The 18,059-nt window shown below is 40.0% G+C and overlaps 1 protein-coding gene across 1 annotated transcript in view; it reads right to left on the minus strand.

Moving 5' to 3' along the window:
- The window catches only part of PSME4 (proteasome activator subunit 4), a gene marked incomplete in the record, with an annotated part of 938,614 nt that overhangs the window by 337,550 nt on the left and 583,005 nt on the right, over positions 1-18,059 (minus strand). Inside the window, 2 exon segments of the mRNA XM_053712692.1 lie at positions 1,380-1,475; positions 1,555-1,712. Of these exon segments, the coding sequence (XP_053568667.1) occupies positions 1,380-1,475; positions 1,555-1,712 (254 nt within the window).

The following is an 18,059-nucleotide window of genomic DNA, read 5'->3' on the forward strand; positions in this document are numbered from 1 at the left end:
CATGTAGCAGGAGATAAAGTCTGAAAAGTTTGATCAGGATAAGGTGCAGAGAGAGAAAAGAAAGGAGAGAAGATATATAGAATATATTTATATATATATATATATATATATATATATATATACACATACATACAGACACACACTACATATTTATTCTGTAGTACAGCCCAACAGGTTGATACAAGCAGGGGTAAACTTATTTTTCAACTATGTCTAGGACTTTGATAAAAGGTATTGGTATTAAAACTTTGTTCTTCCTGTTTGAGATTTCCAATTATTATTAAACTAGTCCTAAAGCCCGTTCACACGGACCATTTTTTTCAGTACAGCGGTCCCACCCCTTGCTCTCTCTCTCCCTCTCTCTTTTACGCTCTCTCTCGCTCCACCTCTTTTTTTGCTCTCCCCCCCCCACCTTTTGCGCGCTCTCCCCCCTCTCTTTTGCGCTCTCTCTCTCGCTCCACCTCTTTTTTGCTCTCCCCCCCCTTTTGTGCTCTCCCCCCCTCTCTTTTGCGCTCTCTCTTGCTCCACCTCTTTTGCTCTCTCTCTCCTTCTCTTTTGCTTTCTCCCCCCCCCTCTCTTTTATGCTCTCTCTCCCCCCCTCCTCTCTTTTGCGCTCTCTCTCTCCCCCTCTCTGTTGTGTTCTCTCTTTTGCGCTCTCTCCACCTCTCTTTTGCACTCTCTCTCTCCCCCTCTCTTTTGCGCTCTCTATCCCCCCTCTCTTTCGCGCTATCTTTCCCCCCTCTTTTGCGCTCCCTCTCTCCCGCTCTCCCCCTCTCTTTTGCTCCGTCTCCCCCCTCTCTTTTGCGCTCTTCCCCTCTCTTTTACGATCTCTCTCCCCCTATCTTTTGTGCTCTCTCTCCCCCTCTCTTTTTTGCGCTCTCTCTCTCCCCTCCTCTCTTTTTTGCGCTCTCTCTCTCCCCCCTCTCTTTTTTGCGCTCTCTCTCTCCCCCCTCTTTTGCTCTGTCTCTCTCCCTCTATCCCTCTCTTTTGCTCTCTCTTTCCCCCTCTCTATTGCTCTCTCTCCCCTCTCTTTTTCTCTCTCTCCCCACCTCTGTATTGCTCTCTCCCCCCCTCTCTTTTGCTCTCTCTCCCTCTCTCTTTTGCTCTCTCTCCCCCTCTCTTTTGCTCTTTCCCCTCTCTTTTGCTCTCTCTCCCCCCTCTCTTCTGCACTTTCCCATCTCTTTAGCTCTTTCCTATCTCTTTTTGTCTCTCCCCCTCTCTTTCTATTTCTCTCCCCTGCTGTCTCTACTGGGCATGGCAGCTTCGGACAAACACACTTGGCCTTTTATATAATATGATGTTGTCTTTATAAGACTTTACAAAAGTTTAACATGAAAAACTTCATTAAAGCAATCTACCTCACATTGTTCCAAACTTACAAGTGAGTTACTTTTTCTCCTTGCAGAGGAGGTAGAAGATTCCCTGAGCCGGTAAGACAGTTATGTACAATGGTGAGACACTGTAACACCTCATCCCTTTAAAGAAAAGAGAAATATATCAGTAATTTACAGGTTAAAAGAAATTAGTTTTCAGCGCTTGTGAAAAGTAATGCACCTTGACATCTCAAGCTCTCCGTTTCCATAACAATCTAATTTAATCAATTCTGGCTGCAAAAAGTTGTCCAGCAAGTAATATGCAAAGTCAATTTCTTCAGCTGATGGAACGTGCCACTTAATGTTAAGGTTCCATAAGTCCCCTGGCTTGCCCCAGTCCTTCACAAAAAGAGTTAAAAAGAGTTCAATTAGAATAATGCTGTTTATGTGGTAAAGCAGTCTCTACAAAGGGGCTTATTAAATGAAAAAAACATTGTTGTCAATACCATACACAGGAAAATAAAAGTGCTTTGGAACATATTAAATAACTAGCATGTAATACAATTTATTCACATTATCATGCACTTAAAAGGTTATTAAACGGTCTGTTTCATTGTGGTAATAAAAAAGCACTAAGCAGTGACTTATACATATTGCAATGATTTTCTATTATTTTAAATGGAGTGTACCTTTTTTTTTTTTTTTAACCACTTCATTTGTACAGAGCCCATTACTTCCTGCAGGAAGTTTTATCTAGCCTGAAGTCATAAAACTCTTGGAGTGACATGAGCTGGTTTACTAGTGAATATACTAGATAACAGGAAGTCAGATTTACTCAAGCACAGATTGTAATCTAAGTTGCCAAAATGTCAGATCTCTTATCACACTGAGGGCATGGGCAACATTGAGAATTTCTTGGTGCTAATTTTGCAAGAAAACAAGTACATTTTTTGCAGTTTTTTACACAATCTGTTTCTTCTAATGCTTTTTTGATTAACCCCTTAATGACCGGACCATTTTTCAATTTTCTTACCCTTAATGACAATGGCTATTTTTACATTTCTGCAGTGTTTGCGTTTAGCTGTAATTTTCCTCTTACTCGTTTACTGTACCCACACATATTATATACAGTTTTTCTCGTCATTAAATGGACTTTCTAAAGATACCATTATTTTCATCATATCTTATAATTTACTAAAAAAAAAAAATAATAAAATATGAGGAAAAAATGGAAAAAAACACACTTTTTCTAGCTTTGACCCCCAAAATCTGTTACACATCTACAATTACCAAAAAACACCCATGCTAAATAGCTTATAAATTTTGTCCTGAGTTGAGAAATACCCAATGTTTACATGTTCTTTGCTTTTTTTGCAATTTATGGGGCAATAAATATAAGTAGCACTTCGCTATTTCCAAAAAACTTTTTTTTTAAATTAGCGCTAGTTACTTTGGAACCCTGATACCTGTCAGGAATACCTGAATATCCCTTGACATGTATATATTTTGTTTTAGAAGACATCCCAAAGTATTGATCTAGGCCCATTTTGGTATATTTCATGCCACCATTTCACCGCCAAATGCGATAAAATAAAAAAAAAGTTCACTTTTTCACAAATTTTGTCACAAACTTTAGGTTTCCCACTGAAATTATTTACAAACAGCTTCTGCAATTATGGCACAAATGGTTGTAAATGCTTCTCTGGGATCCCCTTTTTCAGAAATAACAGACTTATATGGCTTTGTGGTTGCTTTTTGGTAATTAGAAGACCGCTAAATGCCGCTGCGCACCACACATGTTTTATGCCCAGGAGTGAAGGGGTTAATTAGGGAGCTTGTAGAAAGCTTGTAGGGTTAATTTTAGCTTCAGTGTAGTGTAGTAGACAACCCCAAGTATTGATCTAGGCCCATTTTGGTATATTTTATGCCACCATTTCACCGCCAAATGCGAGCAAATAAAAAAAAAAACTTTACATTTTTCACAATTTTAGGTTTCTCACTGAAATTATTTACAAACAGCTTGTGCTATTATGGCAGAAATTGATGTAAAAGCTTCTCTGGGATCCCCTTTGTTCAGAAATAGCAGACTTATATGGCTTTGGCGTTGCTTTTTGGTAATTAGAAGGCCGCAAAATGCTGCGCACCACACGTGAATTAAGCCCAGCAGTGAAGGGGTTAAATTAGGTACCTCCCACCTGACACATCCCACCCCCTGATCGCTCCCAAACAGCTCTCTTCCCTCCCCCACCCCACAATTGTTACCGCCATCTTAAGTACTGGCAGAAAGTCTGCCAGTACTAAATAAAAGAGTTTTTTTTTTTTTAAATAAAAATTATAAAATATTTTAGTTGTGATGGACCCCTGTCTTAGCACCAACCTCCCTGATCCCCCCCCCTTCCAGCTCTCTAACCCTCTTCCCTACCTAATTACCGCCATCTTGGGTACTGGCAGCTGTCTGCCAGTACCCAGTTTGGCCCCACAAACCAAACTATTTTAATTTTATTTATAACTTTTATTTGTATGTTTAATTATTTCTGTAGTGCAGCAGCCCCCCCCCCCACAATACCCCCACCACCTCCCCCTCCCAGATCCTTTTAAATGTAAAAAAAAAAAAAAAAAAAACTTTTTTTCCCCTTCCTTTTTCATTGGTGTCAGTGTGGCTAATGCGCGCATCTGCACGTGCACGCGCGCCCACGTGCATACGCGCGCATCGTGCACGCTCGCGCACACGCTCCCTCTTCCCACCGGACAAAGGCACCATCGGCACCATCACTACCGGTGCAGAGAGGGCCACAGAGTGGCTCTCTCTGCATCGGAGGCTTGTAAAGGGGTATTGCAGGATGCCTCCATATCGAGGCATCACTGCAATACCCTCAGAGCTACTGGAAGCGATTGTGATCACTTCCAGCACTCTGTTAGACAACTGACGTACCAGGTACATCTATTGTCATTAACAGTTAGTTTTTGCATGACGTACCTGGTACGTCAGTTGTCATTAAGGGGTTAATATGTTTTTACCAAAGGAGAACTGTTTAATAGCCCTTTAAAGCTGTGTTTGATTAGTCTGTACAGTACCATATTACACTTACAAACAGCAGACACAGGCATAAGAAAAAAAATGATGCAACACAATATATGGTATATTAAAACCGTAGTTCAACTGTTCTGTATTACAACATGCTAGTTTCACAATGTATATTGAGGGAAGTGTTTTCTAGATTCAAATAAAACGTGATTTCACAAGAATTTAAGCACATGAAAGGGAGTCTTGAGTGGTGAAAATAAATTGTTATTTAAGACGGTGAAGATGGAAACTTCTCAGAAGCCTTCAGGATCTATTCCCCTACTACTTATTGCCCACCATATTGCATATGCAGAAAACTAGCACCTATTTCAAGAAAGAAGGAGAAACAGTATTGTTCCAAAAATACTCAGGAAATAGGCTAGGCACAAGGGACAGCAGAATGAATGGCACATGATATCATATATGTATGAAGAGGCTCATTAAAAAGCAACTCTTGTGGTAGGGGGCCAGTTCTCTAAAGTTCCCCCTTATGCTAGATGATCTAGAAGGATCCCTCACAAGAAAGGCCCCTCATGCTAGATTATATAGAAGGATCCCTCACAAGAAAGGCCCCTCATGCTAGATTATCTAGAAGGATCCCACACAAGAAAGGCCCCTTATGCTAGATTATCTAGAAGGATCCTTTTAACAAGAAAGGCCAATCATGCTAGATTATCTAGAAGGATCCCTCACAAGAAAGGCCCCTCATGCTAGATTATCTAGAAGGATCCCACACAAGAAAGGCCCCTTATGCTAGATTATCTAGAAGGATCCTTAACAAGAAAGGCCCCTCATGCTAGATGATCTAGAAGGATCCCTCACAAGAAAGGCCCCTCATGCTAGATTATCTAGAAGGATCCCTCACAAGAAAGGCCCCTCATGCTAGATTATCTAGAAGGATCCCACACAAGAAAGGCCCCTCATGCTAGATTATCTAGAAGGATCCCTCACAAGAAAGGCCCCTCATGCTAGATTATCTAGAAGGATCCCTCACAAGAAAGGCCCCTCATGCTAGATTATCTAGAAGGATCTCACACAAGAAAGGCCCCTTATGCTAGATTATCTAGAAGGATCCTTAACAAGAAAGGCCCCTCATGCTAGATTATCTAGAAGGATCCCTCACAAGAAAGGCCCCTCATGCTAGATTATCAGGATCCCACACAAGAAAGGCCCCTCATGCTAGATTATATAGAAGGATCCCTCACAAGAAAGGCCCCTCATGCTAGATTATCTAGAAGGATCCCACACAAGAAAGGCCCCTCATGCTAGATTATCTAGAAGGTTCCCTCACAAGAAAGGCCCCTCATGATAGATTATCTAGAAGGATCCCTCACAAGAAAGGCCCCTCATGCTAGATTATCTAGAAGGATCCCTCACAAGAAAGGCCCGTCATGCTAGATTATCTAGAAGGATCCCTCACAAGAAAGGCCCCTCATGCTAGATTATCTAGAAGGATCCCTCACAAGAAAGGCCCCTCATGCTAGATTATCTAGTAGGATCCCTCACAAGAAAGGCCCCTCATGCTAGATTATCTAGTAGGATCCCTCACAAGAAAGGCCCCTCATGCTAGATTATCTATAAGGATCCTTTTAACAAGAAAGGCCAATCATGCTAGATTATCTAGAAGGATCCCTCACAAGAAAGGCCCCTCATGCTAGATTATCTAGAAGGATCCCACACAAGAAAGGCCCCTTATGCTAGATTATCTAGAAGGATCCTTAACAAGAAAGGCCCCTCATGCTAGATGATCTAGAAGGATCCCTCACAAGAAAGGCCCCTCATGCTAGATTATCTAGAAGGATCCCTCACAAGAAAGGCCCCTCATGCTAGATTATCTAGAAGGATTCCACACAAGAAAGGCCCCTCATGCTAGATTATCTAGAAGGATCCCTCACAAGAAAGGCCCCTCATGCTAGATTATCTAGAAGGATCCCTCACAAGAAAGGCCCCTCATGCTAGATTATCTAGAAGGATCCCACACAAGAAAGGCCCCTTATGCTAGATTATCTAGAAGGATCCTTAACAAGAAAGGCCCCTCATGCTAGATTATCTAGAAGGATCCCTCACAAGAAAGGCCCCTCATGCTAGATTATCAGGATCCCACACAAGAAAGGCCCCTCATGCTAGATTATATAGAAGGATCCCTCACAAGAAAGGCCCCTCATGCTAGATTATCTAGAAGGATCCCACACAAGAAAGGCCCCTCATGCTAGATTATCTAGAAGGATCCCACACAAGAAAGGCCCCTCATGATAGATTATCTAGAAGGATCCCTCACAAGACAGGCCCCTCATGCTAGATTATCTAGAAGGATCCCTCACAAGAAAGGCCCGTCATGCTAGATTATCTAGAAGGATCCCTCACAAGAAAGGCCCCTCATGCTAGATTATCTAGAAGGATCCCTCACAAGAAAGGCCCCTCATGCTAGATTATCTAGTAGGATCCCTCACAAGAAAGGCCCCTCATGCTAGATTATCTAGTAGGATCCCTCACAAGAAAGGCCCCTCAAAGAGAGACTTCCCTAACACGTTTCGCACTGCACTAGCGCTTAATCATAGGAAGCAAGCACAGTACAATATAGCCCTACATAAAATGGATGTTACATTAACCCTTTGTGCTTTGTATTTTAATTTAAACTTCAGATCTTTTAATTTAAAGTGAATGTCAACTTTCATGATAAAGTGCCCGGTTTTGAAAAAAAACAAAACAATTAAAAACAGGTCCTCTGTACTTCGTCAGCAATGAAGAAACCAGCTTCCTCCAATCACGGCTTTCCCCCAGGAGCGTTCATCTGGTGAGGCCACGCCTTGATTGGAGGAAGCCGGTTTCAAAATTACTGTGTAAGTACAGCAGGAAGAAGCAGGCGGGGGGATCGGCGATCCGGCGTTTCAGGAGAAGGTGGTAAGTATTTGTAAAATCCGGTGCAATGTAAACTTTCATGCATGAAGTGCCCCTGTTTTTAATAAAAAAATTTTAAAACAGGACACTTTATCATGAAAGTTGACATTCACTTTAAGTTTTATGATATTTTAAATTTATAGTTTATATTTTGTGTTTTTATGCATTTAGCCTTTGCATGTACAGTACCTTGCAAAATTATTAATCACATTTCTCAAAAATCGTAATTTTGATATTAATTTCATATTTATTCTTAATAGTGGTGATTGCTTTTTGTTGTTTTGTAACAATTTCTTATTCCATGTTATATTGGAAACATCTGCATTATATATTTACGCGTAAGTTGATGCAATATTACTAAAATATTTTGTAAATTAACAAATGTATATGTTTTTGCAGATGGTTAAACAAAGGGACTTGTCGTTAAAGTCTGTCAAATTGTCCCTCTGTTGAAGGCACACAAAAAAACATGTCACAGTACAAACTGAGAAGTCTCATTTTGTTTAGCAGTAAAAAGAACAATTTATAATCTTCATGAGTGCTAGGCACAAGGGACAACAGAATGCAATGGCACAGCATCAGGACAGAAAGGACAAAAAAACCTAAATTTATATGCTTACCTGAAATTCTTTTCTTTCCTGGTATGGAGAGTCCACAAATCCATTAAATTACTAGTGGGAATTCAACTCCTGGCCACTAAGTGGAGGCAAAGAACACCCAAGCAAAGCTTTAAGTATCCTCCCACTTCCCACAATCCCCAGTCATTCAGCCGAGGAAACATGGAAAGAGAAGAGGACCCAAAGGGTGTAGAGGTGCCTGAAGTTTAGAAAATAGCAAAAGCCGTTGTAAAAAATAAGGGCGGGTCGTGGACTCTTTATGCCAGGAAATAAAAGAATTTAACAGGTAAGCATAAATTTAGTTTTCTTTCCAATGGCATGGAGAGTCCACAAATCTATTCAATTACTAGTGGGAACCAATACCCAAGCTAGAGGACACAGAATGGAAAGGAGGAATAAACAACACAGGCTGACCTAAACAGAAGGCACCACCGCTTGAAGAACTTTCCTCCCAAAGGAAGCCTCAGCTGAGGCAAAAAAACATTGAATCTGTAAAATTTGGAAAAAGTTTGCAACAAGGACCAAGTGGCTGCCTTGCAGATCTGTTCCACAGAAGCATAATTATTAAAGACCCAAAAATAAGAGAGAGCCCTAGTTGTAATGAGCCGTAATTCTTTCAGGAGGCTGATGTTCAGCTGTCTCATAAGCCAACCGAAAAACACTTTCCAACCAAAAGGAAAGAGTAGTAGAAGAAGAGGCCTTCTGGCCCTTCCGTTAACCAGAAAATACAACAAAAAGGCAGTAGAGTGACAAAAATGTTCCTAGTTGCCTGCAGATAGAACTGCAGAGCATGCACAACATCCAGGTTGTGCAATAAACATTCCTTCTGAGAAGAGGGATAAGGACAAAACGAAGAAACAACAGTTTCTTGCTTAATATTATGGTCCGAAAACACCTTAGGAAGGATACCAATTTAGTACGAGGGACCGCCTCATCCTCCAGAAATCTAAGGAAAACATAATTTATGTAAGAACTTACCTGATAAATTCCTTTCTTTCATATTAGCAAGAGTCCATGAGCTAGTGACGTATGGGATATACATTCCTACCAGGAGGGGCAAAGTTTCCCAAACCTTAAAATGCCTATAAATACACCCCTCACCACACCCACAATTCAGTTTAACGAATAGCCAAGAAGTGGGGTGATAAGAAAAAAGTGCGAAAGCATATACAATAAGGAATTGGAATAATTGTGCTTTATACAAAAAAATCAAAACCACCACAAAAAAGGGCGGGCCTCATGGACTCTTGCTAATATGAAAGAAATGAATTTATCAGGTAAGTTCTTACATAAATTATGTTTTCTTTCATGTAATTAGCAAGAGTCCATGAGCTAGTGACGTATGGGATAATGATTACCCAAGATGTGGATCTTTCCACACAAGAGTCACTAGAGAGGGAGGGATAAAATAAAGACAGCCAATTCCTGCTGAAAATAATCCACACCCAGAATAAAATTTTAATGAAAAAACATAAGCAGAAGATTAAAACTGAAACCACTGCCTGAAGTACGTTTCTACCAAAAACTGCTTCAGAAGAAGAAAACACATCAAAATGGTAGAATTTAGTAAAAGTATGCAAAGAGGACCAAGTTGCTGTTTTGCAAATCTGATCAACCGAAGCTTCATTCTTAAACGCCCAGGAAGTAGAAACTAACCTAGTAGAATGAGCTGTAATCCTTTGAGGCGGAGTGTTACCCGACTCAACATAGGCATGATGAAATAAAGATTTCAACCAAGATGCCAAAGAAATGGCAGAAGCTTTCTGGCCTTTTCTAGAACCGGAAAAGATGACAAATAGACTAGAAGTCTTTCGGAAAGACATAGTAGCTTCAACATAATATTACAAAGCTCTAACAGCATCCAAAGAATGCAATGATTTCTCCTTAGAATTCATAGGATTAGGACATAATGAAGGAACCACAATTTCTCTACTAATGTTGTTAGAATTCACAACCTTAGCTAAAAAATTCAAAAGAAGTTCGCAGCACCGCCTTATCCTGATGCAAAATCAGAAAAGGAGACTCACAAAAAAGAGTAGATAATTCAGAGACTCTTCTGGCAGAAGAGATGGCCAAAAGAAACAAAACTTTCCAAGAAAGTAATATAACGACCAAAGAATGCATGGGTTCAAAAGGAGGAGCTTGAAGAGCCCCCAGAACCAAATTCAAACTCCAAGGAGGAGAAATTGACTTAATGACAAGTTTTATACGAACCAAAGGTTGTACAAAACAATGAATATCAGGAAGATTAGCAATCCTTCTGTGAAAAAGAACAGAAAGAGCAGAGATTTGTCTTTCAAGAAACTTGCGGACAAACCTTTATCTAAACCATCCTGAAGAAATATAAGTCTTCCAGACTCTATAATATATCTCTCTAGATACAGATTTACGAGCCTGTCACATAGTATCAATCACAGAGTCAGAGAAACCTCTTTGACCAAGAATCAAGCGTTCAAACTCCACACCTTAAAATTAAGGTTTTGAGATCCTGATGGAAAAAAGAACCTTAAGACAGAAAGACTGGTCTTAACGGAAGAGTCCACAGCTGGCAAGAGGCCATCCGGACAAGATCCGCATACCAAAACCTGTGAGGCCATGCTGGAGCTACCAGCAGGACAAACGAGCATTCCTTTAGAATATTGGAGAATACCCTTGGAAGAAGAACTAGAGGCGGAAAGATATAGGCAGGATGACACTTGTAAGGAAGAGATAATGCATCCACTGCCTCCGCCCGAGGATCCCGGGATCCGGACAGATACCAGGGAAGTTTCTTGTTTAGATGAGAAGCCATCAGATCTATTTCTGGGAGTTCCCACATTTGAACAATCTGAGGAAATACCTCTGGGTGAAGACCATTCGCCCAGGTGCAACGTTTGGCGACTGAGATAATCCGCTTTCCAATTGTCCATACCTGGGATATGAACCGCAGAGATTAGACAGGAGCTGGATTCCGGCCAAACCAAAATTCGAGATACTTCTTTCATAGCCAGAGGACTGTGAGTCCCTCCTTGATGATTGATGTATGCCACAGTTGTGACATTGTCTATCTGAAAACAAATGAACAACTCTCTCTTCAGAAGAGGCCAAGACTGAAGAGCTCTGAAAATTGCACGGAGTTCCAAAATATTGATCGGAAATCTCACCTCCTGAGATTCCCAAACCCCTTGTGCCGTCAGATACCCCCACACAGCTCCCCAACCTGTAAGACTTGCATCTGTTGAGATTATAGTCCAGGTCGGAAGAACAAAGAAGCCCCCTGAACTAAACGATGGTGATCTGTCCACCATGTCAGAGAGTGTCATATAATCGGTTTAAAGATATTAATTGAGATATCTTTGAGTAATCCCTGCACCATTGGTTCAGCATACAGAGCTGAAGAGGTCCGATGTGAAAACGAGCAAGGGAGATCGCATCTGATGCGGCAGTCCTAAGACCTAAAATTTCCATGCATAAGGCTACCAAAGGGAATGATTGTGACTGAAGGTTTTGACAAGCTGATATCAATGTTAAACTTCTCTTGTCTGACAAGGACAGAGTCATAGACACTGAATCTATCTAGAAACCTAAAAAGGTTACCCTTGTCTGAGGAATCAATGAACTGATTGGTAAATTGATCCTCCAACCATGAACTTGAAGAAACAACACAAGTCGATTCGTATGAGATTCTTCGAAAATGAGAAGACTGAGCAAGTACCCAGATATCGTCCAATAAGGAAATACCAAAACCCTGTTCTCTGATTACAGAAAGAAGGGCACCGAGAACCTTTGAAAAAAATTCTTGGAACTGAGGCTAGGCCAAACGGTAGAGCCACAAAACTGGTAATGCTTGTCTAAAAAGAGAATCTCAGACACTAAAAGTGATCTGGATGAATCGGAATATGCAGATACACATCCTGTAAATCTATTGTAGACATATAATGCCCTTGCTAAACAAAAGGCAGGATAGTCCTACAGTAACCATCTTGAATGTTGGTATCCTTACATAACGATTCAATATTGATAGATCCGGAACTGGTCTGAAGGAATTGACCTTCTTTGGTACAATGAAGAGATAAAATAAAACCCCAGCCCCTGTTCCAGAACTGGAACTGGCATAATTACTCCAGCCAACTCTAGATCTGAAACACATTTCAGAAATGCTGAGCCTTTGCTGTGTTAACTGGGACACGGGAAAGAAAAAAATCTCTTAGCAGGAGGCGTTAACTGAAGCCAATTCTGTACCTTTCTGAAACAATGTTCTGAAACCAGAAATTGAGAACGGAATTGATCAAAATTTCTTTGAAGAAAACGTAATCTGCCCCATACCAGCTGAGCTGGAATAAGGTCCGCACCTTCATGGGTACTTAGGAGCTGGCTATAGGTTTTCTATAAGGCTTGGATATATTCCAAACTGGAAATAGTTTCCAAACTGATACCGCTCCTGAGGATGAAGGATCAGGCTTTTGTTCCTTATTGTGAGGAAAGGAACGAAAATGATTATTAGACCTAAATTTACCTTAGATTTTATATCCTTTGGTAAAAAAGTTCCCTTCCTTCCAGAAACAGTTGAGATAATAATTTATTACCCTGGAAAGAAAGGGAAAGCAAAGTTGACTTAGAAGACATATCAGCATTCCAAGTTTAATCCATAAAGCTTTTCTAGCTAAAATAGCTAGAGACATATACCTGACATCAACTCTAATGATATCAAAAGATGGTATCACCAATAAAATTATTAGCATGTTATAGAATAATAATAATGCTATAAAATTACGATCTGTTACTTGTTGCGCTAAAGCTTCTAACCAAAAAGTTGAAGCTGCAGCAACATCCGCTAAAAATATAGCAGGTCTAAGAAGATTACCTGAACATAAGTAAGCTTTTCTTAGAAAGGATTCAATTTTCCTATCTAAAGGATCCTTAAATGAATTACTATCTGCCGTAGGAATAGTAGCACATTTAGCAGGAGTAGAGACAGCCCCATAACCTTAGGGATTTTGTCCCAAAAAAACTCTAATCTGTCAGATGGCACAGGATATAATTGCTTAAAAGTTTAGAAGGCGTAAAAGAATTACCCAAATTATTCCATTCCCTGGAAATTACTTCAGAAATAGCATCAGGGAGATTAAACACTTCTGGAATAACTACAGGAGATTTAAAAACCTTATTTAAACGTTTAGATTTAGTATCAAGAGGACCAGAATCCTCTATTTCTAATGCAATTAATACTTCTTTAAATAAAGAACGAATAAATTCCATCTTGAACAAATACAAAGATTTATCAGCATCAACCTCTGAGACAGAAACCTCTGAACCAGAAGAACCATTATCAGTATCAGAATGATGATGTTCATTTAAAAATTCATCTGAAAAAAGAGAAGTTTTAAAAGACTTTTATGTAAACTAGAAGGAGAAATAACAGACATAGCCTTCTTAATGGATTTAAAAAATAAAATCTCTTATGTTTATCAGGAACACTCTGAAAATTGGATGTTGACGGAACAGCAACAGGTAATGTAACAGTACTAAAGGAAATTTTATCTGCATTAATAAGTTTGTCATGACATGCAATACAAACAACAGCTGGGGAAACAGATACCAAAAATTATAGCAGATACACTTAGCTTGGTAGCTCCAGCACTAGACAGCGATTTTCCTGTAGTATCTTCTGACTCAGATGCAACGTGAGACATCTTGCAATATGTAAGAGAAAAAACAACATATAAAGCAAAATTGATCAAATTCCTTAAATGACAGTTTCAGGAATGGGAAAAAATGCCAAAGAACAAGCTTCTAACAACCAGAAGCAATGAAAAAATAAAACTTAAATAATGTGGAGACAAAAGCGACGCCCTTATTTTTTAGCGCCAAATAAGACGCCCACATTATTTGGCGCCTAAATGCTTTTGGCGCCAAAAATGACGCCACATCCGGAACGCCGACATTTTTGGCGCAAAATAACGTCAAAAAATGACGCAACTTCCGGCGACACGTATGACGCCGGAAATGGAAAAGAATTTTTGCGCCAAAAAAGTCCGCGCCAAGAATGACGCAATAAAATGAAGCATTTTCAGCCCCCGCGAGCCTAACAGCCCACAGGGAAAAAAGAGTCAAATTTTTGAAGGTAAGAAAAAATGATTAATTCAAATGCATTATCCCAAATATGAAACCGACTGTCTGAAAAATAAGGAAAGTTGAACATTCTGAGTCAAGGCAAATAAATGTTTGAATACATATATTTAGAACTTTATAAACAAAGTGCCCAACCATAGCTTAGAGTGTCACAGAAAATAAGATTTACTTACCCCAGGACACTCATCTACATGTTTGTAGAAAGCCAAACCAGTACTGAAACGAGAATCAGCAGAGGTAATGGTATATATAAGAGTATATCGTCGATCTGAAAAGGGAGGTAAGAGATTAATCTCTACGACCGATAACAGAGAACCTATGAAATAGACCCCGTAGAAGGAGATCACTGCATTCAAATAGGCAATACTCTCCTCACATCCCTCTGACATTCACTGCACGCTGAGAGGAAAACCGGGCTCCAACTTGCTGCGGAGCGCATATCAACGTAGAATCTAGCACAAACTTACTTCACCACCTCCATCGGAGGCAAAGTTTGTAAAACTGAATTGTGGGTGTGGTGAGGGGTGTATTTATAGGCATTTTAAGGTTTGGGAAACTTTGCCCCTCCTGGTAGGAATGTATATCCCATACGTCACTAGCTCATGGACTCTTGCTAATTACATGAAAGAAAGGAGGACAACACCGTAGAGCTGAAATCGGAGACTCTACGAGCAGAGGAAATGGCAAAAGGAAACAAAAGTTTCCAAGATAATATATTAATATCAACAGTGTGCAAACTCAAACAGAACCTAATTCAGAACCATAAGAACAAGATTAAAGGGACAGTCAAGTCCAAAAAAAATCTTTCATGATTTAAATAAGGAATGTAATTTTAAACATCTTTCCAATTTTGCTTTGTTCTCTTGGTATTCTTAGTTGAAAGCTAATTCTAGGAGGTTCATATGCTAATTTCTTAGACCTTGAAGACTGCCTCTAATCTGAATGCATTTTGACCACTAGATGGCATAGTTCATGTGTTTCATATAAATAATATTGAGCTCATGCACGTGAAGTTACACTGGAGTGAGCACTGATTGGCTAAAAAGCAAGTCTGTCAAAAGAACTGAAATAAGGGGGCAGTTTGCAGAGGCTTAGATACAAGGTAATCACAGAGGTAAAAAGTGTATTTATATAACTGTGTTTGTTATGCAAAACTAGGGAATTGGTAATAAAGGGATTATCTTTCTTTTAAAAAAACAAAAATTCTGGTATTGACTGTCCCTTTAAGGCTCCATGGATGAGCAATTGTCTTAAACACAGGCCTGATTCTGACCAAGGCCTGAACAAAGGATTGAATGTCTGGCAAGACTACTAGTCATTTTTGCAAAAGAATCAACAGGGCCGAGATCGGACCCTTCAAAGTGCTGACTGACAAGCCTTTCTCCAGGCCCTCCTAAAGAAAAGACAGAATGTAGGGAACTCTCACCTGACTCCAAGAGAAACCCCTAGATTTGCAACAATAAAAGGTATTTACACAATACCTTATGGTAAATCTTGTCATAGATCAAAAACATCCACTGAAAACGCTCGTCTAGACAAGACTAAGCGTTCAATCTCCAAGCAATCAGCTTCAGAGAATCTAGGATTGGAAGGACGAAGGGACCCTCAAGAAAAAGGTCCTTCCTCAGAGGAAACTTCCAAGAGGGAAGGGACGACATCTTCCCTCGGCCCACAAACCAAATCTGCGAGGCCAAGCTAAGGCAATAGACCACATAAGCTTGCTCCTGATCAATACAGGCTATCACCCAATCGATACAGGCTATCACCCGAGAAAGGAGGACAAACGGAGGAAACAGGTAGATGAGACCGAAAACCCATGGAAACGCTTAAAGCATCGACCAGAGCCATTGTGGATCCCTTGATCCAGATGCGTTACCTGAGATACTTCATGATGAAGGGCCCCTTTTCTATGGATGAAAAATCTGTCTACTTATAATCCACTTCCCAGATGACCCCCTGAGATGTAGATGACAGAAAAGAGATAATTGTGAGAATTTGTCCACTGTAAAATGCGAGTGACTTCCCTCATCACTAAGGAATACTGTGTCCCTCAATGATGGGAGAATACATCACCAAAGAAAGGTTATCCGATTTAAATCTGATAAACGAACTAAGCTCACATGAAGCCAAGCTATCAGAGCAGAGAAGATCACTCTCAACTTCAAGATAATTAATGTAAGTGCAGAGTCCTTCTGAGTCTAAGCTTCCTGAGATCTCTAGAAACTCCAGACTGCTAAGGCTATTGACATGCGCCTATGGGGTCTTGAACTCTGTTCTCTCATGATGTATCCCAGTGGCTTTCCACTGAGTCACCAGAGAGCTTTCCCTTAGCCGGAAAGGCTGATATTCATAAGCACAATTTCCCAAGAAGGTCTCAGGAAAAATGTGCCTTGGGACCAAAGGTCCTGAGAGAGTCACCAAGACAGGAAATCACTCATTCGGATGTTAAATGCTATCCTCTGAAATAGATCCAAGTGTTCTCCGTTCCATTGTCTGAGTATGTAAACTGTACATGTCTCAGATGGAAATAAGCAAAATTATATACATAGAAAACCTCTGCTTCCATCCACAGAGCCACTAAGGGACAGACAGAGGACTGATGAGAATGACAGTTGGTAAGGTAAGAAGTTTGGATTTTCTAGCATGTCAAGAAAATCTTCATGGAGATCGAGACTAAGGTCGTCCACCTAACCTGGTATCTGGTACCAAGGAACTCTTAACCAGATTCACTGTCCACCTCATGAGAGCGGTCCAGGTAAGGTGTATAGGAGAGTGTCATCGTACACCCAGAATCAAACCTGGAACCTCCAGTCTCTGGCCAGTTGCCTTGACACTTGAGCCACTTGAGAGCTCTGCCCACCGTAATTTCTGAGATCTGGATACTACCAGAAGAGCCCTTAGAACCTTCCTAAAGATTCTAGAGGAAGAAATCGTCCAAAAAGGCAAACTGCAGAATTGGAAATGTTCCTAGAGAATAGAAACAAAAGATACACATTCTTTAGTTCGATGTTAGCCATCAACTGACCTTCCTGAACTAAAAGGAGAATAGAACAGAAAGTCTCCTCTGAAGGACGGAACCAAGAGAAATCTGTAAAGACACCTGAAGTCTAAAATGGGATGAAAAGTCCCCTCTTTCTTGGGAACTATGAAAGATTGGAGTAAATCCCTGAACCTGTTCCGTCAGAGGAACTGGGGCAAATACTTCGGAGAACTGGCAAAACTGACACAGATTAAGAAAGCCTTTCTTTTTTTCTGGATTGGAGACAATCTAGACAGGAGAAATCTGCCTCTGGATTGACAAGATATTAATCCTATTCTGTATCCCTGGGAGACCACGTCCATTGCCCAAGGATAGGAACACCTCAAATCCAAGCCTATTGGAAGAAAAGCCCACCCCCTACTTTATTAAAAGTTGAAACGGGGCCAGACCCTTCATGCTGAAATGTTCTCAGAGGAAGGCTAGAGGTGATTGCTGATTACTATTGCAGGGCTGGATAGATCTCCAAGATGAAATGGATAGCTCAGGCTCTCTCTCAACAAGGAATGTCACGGACATTAGAAATATCTCAACAATAATACATAGAAATAAACATATCAGTGAAATTAATATGAAATATGAAAAACACATGACAGACATTAGAACACATCTCTCAGTATAAGGAATTACATATTGCATTCCTATAAGGAAAACATAGCAAATAATATATATTAGAGTCCTAAAACTCTAAGACAAGTATGATACATAAGATCATACCTGTCACAGACCTTTATGTAAAATTCCCTCAATAAAAGAAAAATATATATAAGGCCCTATATATAGATTAGAGCAATCTTCAATTGCAGACTCAAGTAAAATCACCTAAATAAAATAGAGATTAATAAAAGTTCTTATAACATAATACAGTTAATATAAGCTTCTATTCTAAAATAGGACCACATACATGTCACAAACATTAGTATATTCCCCTCAGTATGAGAGAGATATCATACAGAGTTCCTATAAGATATAAGGAAAACATTATTATGTAATAAATATATTGCATGATAGAAGTAGAT

The sequence above is a fragment of the Bombina bombina genome, chromosome 4 (assembly GCF_027579735.1).
Source record: "Bombina bombina isolate aBomBom1 chromosome 4, aBomBom1.pri, whole genome shotgun sequence".
Classification (NCBI taxonomy): Eukaryota; Metazoa; Chordata; class Amphibia; order Anura; family Bombinatoridae; genus Bombina; species Bombina bombina.